The sequence below is a fragment of the Furipterus horrens genome, unplaced genomic scaffold (assembly GCF_987537825.1).
Source record: "Furipterus horrens unplaced genomic scaffold, mFurHor1.1.pri manual_scaffold_13, whole genome shotgun sequence".
In the NCBI taxonomy this organism is placed as follows: domain Eukaryota; kingdom Metazoa; phylum Chordata; class Mammalia; order Chiroptera; family Furipteridae; genus Furipterus; species Furipterus horrens.
Window position 1 is genome coordinate 55,037,696 of NW_028327183.1, and position 8,384 is coordinate 55,046,079.

Here is an 8,384-nt window from a genome sequence, read left to right on the forward strand (position 1 = left end):
AACACTTTCTCTGCCCTTCTATTCTGAATGACAGTTTTGCTGGATGGAGTATTCATGGTTGTAGGTTTTGGATTTTCATTACTTTGAATATTTCTTGCCAATCCCTTCTTGCCTGCAGGGTCTCCTTCGAGAAATCAGCTGATAGTCTAATTGGGACCCCTTTGTACATGATTCTTTTCTTCTCTCTTGCTGCTTTTAAGATTCTCTCTTTATCTTTAACTTTTGACATTTTGATTATAATGTGTCTTGGAGCGGTTCTCCCTGGGTCCAGTTTTTTTGGAACTCTCTGTGCTTCCTGGACCTGTAAGTCTATTTCCTTCCCCAAGTTTGGGAAATTCTGCTCTATTATATTTCCACTTAATTTTTCAATTTCTAGTTCTTCTTCTTCACCCTCTGGCAATCCGATAATCCATATGTTCGATCTCTTATAGCTGTCCCAGAGGCTTCTGATCCTCTCATCCTTGCTTTCCGTTTCCTCTCTCTGCACTGGTTGACTGTCTGTTCCTTCTCTATGTTCTGGTTTGTTGATTTGAACTCTGGATTTTATTTCCTCACCATCTGTCTCGTATGTGGTTTTGTTCCTTTCAGTATGAGTGTTTTTCAATTCTTTCTCATTTTTTTCCAGATCTTTTGTTAATTCTGTAAGCCACTGATAACAGTGACCCTGAACTGAGCCTCTGACAGGTTTCTTATCTGTTCATCTGTCAGGTTCTCTATCTGTTGCCTGGTGAGCTGCGCCACCGGGATTTCTATACTTGTCTGCCTCATTTTGACAGATGCGTTTTGTTTTCTTGGGCCGGCTATAGGGGGCAGTGCCTGTGTACTCGTCACAACCCAGTGACCCACGGCGATCCGCAGCCTATTTTGCAGCGCCGTGGCGGCTTGTGTGGGGCAGGGGTCCAAGATGGATTCCTGTAGTTATTCCGCTAGGAGACCAGGATCCGTCCTCCCGCCCTCTGGGCCTCACTGTTCGGGGCGATGTGGTGGCTGCTTCTCCCAGCGTTGGGGTCGCAAGCTGCCGGGGGTTCGACTGCAGCCGGGACTGCTCTCCCTGCCGCTGTCCCCGCTGCTACCGCAAACAGCACCGCCCACTTTCGCTCTTACCTGCCCAAAGGGCGCCGCTGGTTTATAACTTTGTACATTGGGCTTCCGTGTAGTTTTATTTTCTGGAATTTCTAGTTATCTTTTGTTTTGAAGTAGTTGTATTCCTCTCTAGTTGTAGAGGGAGACCGAGCGTGTCCGTCTAAGCCTTCATCTTGGCTGGAAGTCTCAGATTTTATGTATTTATTTTTAGACAGAGAGGAAGGGAGGGAGAAAGAGAGGAAGAGAAGCATCAATGTGTGGTTGCCTCTCACATGCCCCCAGCTGGGGACCTGGCCCCCAACCCAGGCAGGTGCCCTGACTGGGAATTGATCCGGTGACCTTTCAGTTTGTAGGCCAGCACTCAATCCATTGAGCCACACCAGCCAGGGTTAGAAATTTTAGAGATGAACAAAGCAATAGAAGGAACACATTCAAAAATTCATCTCTTCAAGGACTAGGCACAGCTGGAGAGACATTTATGGAAGTGGAGTACAATATTGAGGAAATATCCAGAATGCAGCGCAGAGAGACCGGAAGTGGAGATTCAGACTTGGGGACTAGAACAAGGAGGACAAATGTCCTATGTATTAGAAGTTAGAAGAAAAAACGTGAGAATGACATGTAGTAACAGTTCAAGAGATAAATAATTGAACCCTTTACAGATATGAGGAAGACCATCTAAGTGTCCTAACAGGATGCATAGAGTTAAAAATAAAATCTGCCTCTTGACCCACATGGCAGATTAAGAAAATGAAGACGCATTTGAGAGGGTAGAGAGGTAAAGAAATTACCTGCATTCTGCAGGGAGCCCTAATGTAACCACAGGTGGATGAGGGGGACTGGATGGTGAGGCCAGAGAAAGGGATGTGGCCACAGGAACAGGTGGGTGAGATGCACGTGTGAAGAACTAGACCCGCCTCTGCTGGCTTTGCAGACGGAGGAGGGGCCCTGAGCTGAGGGAAGAGGGCGACCTGTAGATGCTGGAAGAGGTCAGGAAATGAACTCGCCCCTCCAGACCCCGGACAACGCAGCCCTGCAGACACCGTCACTTTAGCCTGGAGGGACCCGTGTCACACATGCAACGGACAGGCCTATAGGGTCATCAGTGTACCTGTTTTGAGCACGAACTTTGTGGGAATTTGTTCCAGGAGCAATAAAGAATGAGACTAGCAAGATGCAGGACAATATGTATCCTGTGTTAATTGTTTTTAAGAAAGTAGGCAAAATAAGGTTATGGGTCTGCTTACTCATTTTTCATATCTTGTATTTTCATTTTGAAAACCAGAAACTACCAAAAAGAGTTACCTCCAATATGTGGGGGTTCAGGGTGAAGGGCTTAGAAGGAAGTGGTCATCTATGAACGTACCTGAAAATATTCTGCATAGTCAAGACAAAATTAAGTCATACAAGATGAAAAAGGCACATTCTGACACCAACATAAATAAATGAAAATAAACGAGCTTTATTCAATAACCACAGCCACACGGTAAAACCCAAAAAAACAAAAAAGGAGGGGGGACTATGAATTTGCCAGGACTTGAGCTTTCCTATGAGGGACACGGGACAACGCAAATGAACCCTGTAACGCCCCCCCCCGTGGGAAACACCCGTGCGGGTTGACACTGCGCATCCTCCGTGACACTAAGTGGTGTACGTGGAACAAGACCCCAGGGGCCCTGAGTTCACGCAGCCCCAGGTCCTGCCGTCGAAAGACTGCTCCCACTAAAAGGCACCCAAGCACTTGGGGACCCCCGGTCCAGGGCAGGGGCACAGACACGCCCGGGCTCCCTGTCCACCTAGAGAGCGCGACGGGGCCCAGCTAAGCTGCGGGGGTGTCGCGGAAAGCGCAGCGGGAGCTGACAGGACGCCGTGACCGCCTCTGGGGAGCTGAGCGGCCCTCGCACGGGGACGACGCCCTGCCCGGGGCGGGATGCGGGCACCGAGCAGGCGGCCCCCGCGCTGGGAGCGCGCGTTCCTTCCTCCCTGACACCGACGCAGATCCGGGCGCAGAGAGGGGTCCGCACTGCCCCGGAGAGGAGAAGCCTCGGTGGGCGCGAAGGGAGCCTCCCTCCCCGCTGCCGGCGGTGCGGGGACAGGGGAGGCGAGGGGTCGCGTGCGCGCCCGGATCTGCAGGAGGAGGAGCCTGGGGCTCTTGCTTGTCCCGCACCCCGGCCGCCGCCCGGGGACCCCGCGCGGGTGCAGCCCAGACGCAGGGCGGCGGCTCCGAGTCCCGCCGCGTCCCCCAGGCCCTGGAGCCCCCCGCGCGCCCGGCTGGGCTTCCGTCTCCGGCGGGCGAGGTTCGGATGGAGCGTCCGGGGTGCGGTCGGAGCTTGTCAGGAACCCCCTGCCCGGGTTTCCAGGAGCCTGGGGCGCCCTGAGACCACGAGTGTCGGGCGCCAGGCTCGCGACGTTCCTGCGCCCTGTGACCCCGCGGGGCCGCGTGGTGGCTCCCGGCAGCGCGGACGCATTAGCTCACGGGTCCGGGGGTCAGAGGTCCGAGGGGGTCCGAACCCGAGTGTCTGCAGGGCTGCGCCCGTCCCGGAGGCTCCGGGGAGACGCCGTTCCTCGTCCTGCAGCGTCTAGCGACCCCGCCTCCCGGGACGCGCGGCCCCTTCCTCCGGGGTCTTGGGGGCAGCGCTGCCGGCGGGTCCTTCTCGGGACCGTCACTCGGCCCCGTGTGTGCCGCCTCCCCCGCGGCCGAGGGGCCTGCGCTGCGGGGGCCGCTGTGAGCCGCGCTGCTGCGGGGACGCGCGTGAGCACGAGCGTGGAGGCCCCGCTGTCGCTTCCTGCGCGCGGACCCCATGGGGGGCGGGGGCGGGGGCGGCTGCTACATCGACGCTGGTTCCCCGTTTCAGCTCCGGGGACGCCCTGCAAACGCCCGGGGTGGCTGCGCCACTTTGCACCCCGCCAGAGTCACAAGGGCTCCCGTTCCTTCAAGGCCTTGCCACGCTCGCTGCCCTCCTTTGTCAGTTTATTATTTTTAATTGATTCTTCAATGACAGTCGACATACAACATTTTATTTCAAGTGCACAACACAAGGATTAGTCAGTTATATACACTGTGAAGTGATCCCCCCAATAAGCAGAGTCCCCAGCATTTAAAAATGATTTCAGCAGCGCCATCCTGAGGAGAGTGCATGACGTCTCTCCGTGGTTTGGGTGGATGTCTCTTCCCGGGAAGTCGGATCCAAGTCAGCTGGGACCTGAGGGGACGGACCCAGGAGGCAGAGACCATTCCAGGGACAGAAGTGGGTGCGGGGGCCCAGAGCAGGTGCAGTTCCACAGGTGACGGGTGTGGGTGGGACCAACGTCTCGGTTCCCAGGAAGAAGGTGAGAATGTGGGGTTCCAGGGCCAGGAGTGGGGGAGCAGAGGGTGGAGGGACCTGGGGCCTGTCCTAGAACCTGGCGAGAAGGGAGCCCAGGAAGCAGAGGGGCGGGGCCATGATCATGGTGCCAGTCAGACCTGGGGCCAAACCCTGGAGACCTGAGAGGGACCACGCAGTGGGGGCCAGGTCCCCGCTGGTCTTGCACAGTTCGGAGGACAGAGTCCCATGCACAGGGCAGCCTCCATTAGGTGCCCCATGAAATTCACAGAACGGGGCTTGGGCTGGGTCTCCTGGGCACCAGCATGAGCCTCAGGGCCTGGGGGAGGTCTCTTCTGGGGTCCTGGGGCCTCATCCCTCCAGCAGGAGCTTCCCGGTCTTCATCCCTGTGGTCCCTGTGGGGACCTGCACTGGCTGTGCCCAGCCTCTGCCAGGATCGCCACCAGGATCAGCAAGACCACGCCAGCCAGGCCGAGATGCACACAGTTCCCCAGCGTGTAATTCTGGGAGGCGGGGGCTGGAAGCAGAGGACAGGGGGTCACTGACAGGTGGACAAGGCCCAGCCAAGCCCAGGACCTAAGACAGGAGCTGCTTCTCTATTTGGGAGGTCCTGCCCCTCCCAGCACCCAACCCCCCAACCCCTCCGTGCGCTCTTCACTTCTGTGAGTACAGAGGTGACTTCAGGGGACTTTTCCGTGAATGAGAAGGGACTGGTGGATGTGTCCTGCAGAGACTCTCCCTGTACTGGGAACACCCAGCCCCTGCCCTCGCCCAGCTGGAGGCCCCTGGGTGTATCCCCAGGTAGAGGACCCCAGGTCCACGCACAGCTGCCAGGTGCAGACTCGCGCAGGGGTCTAGGGCGGGTCTCCCCTCCCGGCTCTCAAACCCCCAGGTGAGCAGGCCTGTGGCAGTTGAGGTGCAAGGTTTCACTGCCACTGAGTGTCCGCCCACCAGAAGAGAAGTAGGACCCCGCCCCACTGCCACCACACTGCCCACTCCCCAGCGGGGCCCAGAGGAGGGGATGCCCCAGGCTGAGGTCTCACTCCCTGGCCAAGGAGGGGGCTCCAGGTGGGAGACCAAGGTCTCAGGGGCTCCTGTGTGGGGCAGGGAGGCACTGAGCCCAGGATCCTCCTCGGCCTGTCCCCCTCAGCCTGGCCCTGCAGCTCCCCCGGCGTCCACCCCTGGCCTCTGTCCCTGCACCTGTCAGCACAGGGGATGCCCCCTAGACTCCCAGGAAAGGGGACAGGGAGATGGGAGGACACCGGGATGCAGTTCTCTGCTCCTGCTTGTCCGAGGGGCTGGACACCCCTCAGAATGTCCCACCATCCTCGCTACGTGAGCACAAAGCAGCTGGTCCCCGGCCCAGAGACAAGCAGGGTGAGGGGTAGCCGGGGCACCTGCCCACAGGGTCAGCGGGTCCTGGAGGCTGACCCCACCTATCAGGGCCACTGAGCGCCCACACTTCCCAGGGCACGGAGGGGTCACAGGGTCAGGATGACCTGGACATGCGCACTGACCCATGGGAGACTGAATCACCGCAGCAGAAAGAGCAAAGGGAGAGAAAATACCAGGTTTTGAAGGAAGAATCTCCCCCGCTCACCACTCTCCCTTGAACTGTGACTCCGGGATGGCAAAGGAGCTGACCACACAGGGGATGGACATCCCCACCCCCAAAGGTCCCCCAAAGCACTGTCCAGAGGGGACACATTACCTGGGGCCCCCAAGAGTGTGCCCAAGTGGACAAAAAGGCTTAAACCATCCTGGTACAAGGACAAAGGTATCCTTGGAGGGGGTCTGTCCCTGGAAGTCCCCTCCCCAGCCAGCCCTGCAGGACAGCTCCCAGCCCACCCCATGCCGGCTCAGTGTCCAGGCCACTGTGGTGTCTGGACGGGATCAGGGCTCCAGACTCCTGAGCCAGGTGTGGACCCCAAGGGATGTGTGGGCTGAGGGGCAGGGCTGCCCCAGGGCTGAGGGCCAGCAGGAGGGCAGGGAACCTGGGACAGGGGACGCAGTGGGGACAGAGGACACCGCTGGGGCTAACCTGAGGGTGGAGTGGAGGCGTCCTCCTCTGTCACCTCCAGCTCCAGCACATCACTGAGCTCAGACCATCTTTGCTCTTTATGATAGCGGCAGCGATAACTCTGGGCCGTGACTTCACTCACTGCCAGGAAGCGGAATCTGGCCTCTGTCCCCTGTGAGCCATGTCGAGAAAAGCGTTTCCGATCCCTGAAAGCAGATCTTCTGTACTCCAGGCGAAATATCTCAGCCCCAGCTGGGCCCCGGCACATGATGGTCACATTCTGTCCCCGGTGGAGCACAGGGCCCGGCTCGGCCCTGATGGAGGGTCTGGGCAGGGTCCCTGGGGGGAAGCAGAGCTCAGGGTCCATGGGGAGGAAGTTGCCACACCTCACAGCCCCCTGTTCTCAGTGCTCCCCTCCGTGTTTTTAGTAAACACACAGAGTGGTGCAACCATGCCACCACCTAGTGTAGGACATTCCCACGGTCCTTCCCCAGACAACGCCCCGTACTCATTCACTTGGTAGTTCCTTCGCTCATTCTTTCAACCACATCCTGGCCCCTCATCCACTGACAGGTGCGCTCCATGGTCCCCACAAACGAGACACACCAAAAGGACCCAGCCTCCTAGTCTGAAGGGGTCGAGGGAGCACAGAGGCAAAGGCAGGATGGTGCAAATCCACAGCCCCACGCGGCGACACACACCCTGGGTCAGTGTGGGAGTCTCAGCCACCCAGGGACAGCCGACCTCGTCTGGGAGTCAGAGGGGGGAAGTGCCGAGCGGATACTGGGAAGATGGACAAGTGGGAACCAGCCAAGCCCAGCAAGAGGAGATGTCAGCCTGGGATGGGGTTGGGTGCAGTGGGACAGTGGTGTTTGTGGAAGTGAAAGCGGGGCCGGGCTCCGCAGATTGGGGAGCAGACAGCGTGAGAACAGACAGATCTAGTCACAGAGAGGGGCTTGGGTCTCACTGTCACCGAAGATGAGCCATCAGAGAACTCTAAGGAAATTACTATTTCTTCTAAAAATGGAACAGATCATGAAAATTGGGGCAGCTGTAATATAATAACAAGAAAAAGTTAAAGCATAAATTAAAAAACGTAGACTCACCGTTCTGCATGCAGACGGTCTGGCCCAGGCAGAGCACTGGAAGAGAAGCCGTCGTGAGAAAAACGCCCAGCGCCCAGCTCCTCACGGGGCTGCATCGGGGGCCTTGATGGAGGCAGGGGCTCAGCCCCCGAGAATTCCCATACCCCTCCTCAGCATCACCTCTGAGCACAGCCCGTCTTCTTGCTCTGAGTTTCAGTAAACCCCAGTCCCCTCTCCCAAAGAGCTGCTCAGTCTGGTCCTGTCCCCATACCCAGGTACCCGCTTCTAGGACTCAACCTCCCAAGTCAGACTTGGGTAGGGGCAGCGCTGAGGGGTCAGACTCCAGGGGGGACCAGGGGTCTCCTGGGCTGGGGTCAGGACTCAGCAGGGATGCAGATGCCTCCCCCAGCTCTTCCCCCACCTATCCCAAAAGGCTGTCCACCCATCCCAGGACTCACCGAGGCCCAGGAGGGTGGTGGGGTGGGGTCCCATGGCCAGCCCTGCAGCTCACGCGCTGTCCTGGAGCCAGAGGGTGAAGGACAGAGTCTGCATCTGGCGCAGGGACAGGAAGTACTGGTCGGGCCTGTCTGGGGTGCGTTAGGTCAACATACGCGTGCACAGACGGGAAGAGCTCTAGCCAGCCGGTCCTGAGCGCAGGGTGAGTGTGGCGTGTCAGAACCTGAGAGGCTGGTGCCGCGCTCTGGGATCTGAGGGAGTGGCTCACACCACCTTCTGGGGGTGTTGGGTCCCTTTCTCCTGGGTTCCCCTGTCCTGTCCTTGGCCGCAGATGACAATTGTGGGGCTGTTTCTATATGAGAGAGCGCCCTCTGCGTCTTCGTATTGGCAGAAGGAGGCCCCTTACACTTACACGTG

At 58.1% G+C, this 8,384-nt stretch overlaps 1 protein-coding gene across 1 annotated transcript; it reads right to left on the bottom strand.

The window, feature by feature from the left end:
- Positions 1 to 4,786: 4,786 nt before the first annotated feature.
- LOC149995422 (leukocyte-associated immunoglobulin-like receptor 2) lies at positions 4,787 to 8,089 on the bottom strand. The gene is made up of 4 exons (XM_090259216.1): positions 7,970 to 8,089; positions 7,533 to 7,568; positions 6,448 to 6,765; positions 4,787 to 4,923 (listed from the first exon to the last, which is right to left on the bottom strand). The coding sequence occupies exons 1-4, from the start codon at positions 8,001 to 8,003 to the stop codon at positions 4,787 to 4,789; spliced, it is 525 nt and encodes a 174-aa protein (XP_090115342.1). The 5' UTR covers positions 8,004 to 8,089.
- Positions 8,090 to 8,384: the final 295 nt, after the last annotated feature.

Coding starts and splice junctions, on each gene's coding strand:
- LOC149995422 (XM_090259216.1), bottom strand. CDS start 8,003: ATGGGACCCCACCCCACCACCCTCCTGGGCCTCG. Junction 7,569..7,969: donor CACCACCCTCCTGGGCCTCG/GTGAGTCCTGGG, acceptor CTTCTCTTCCAG/TGCTCTGCCTGGGCCAGACC. Junction 6,766..7,532: donor GACCGTCTGCATGCAGAACG/GTGAGTCTACGT, acceptor GCTTCCCCCCAG/GGACCCTGCCCAGACCCTCC.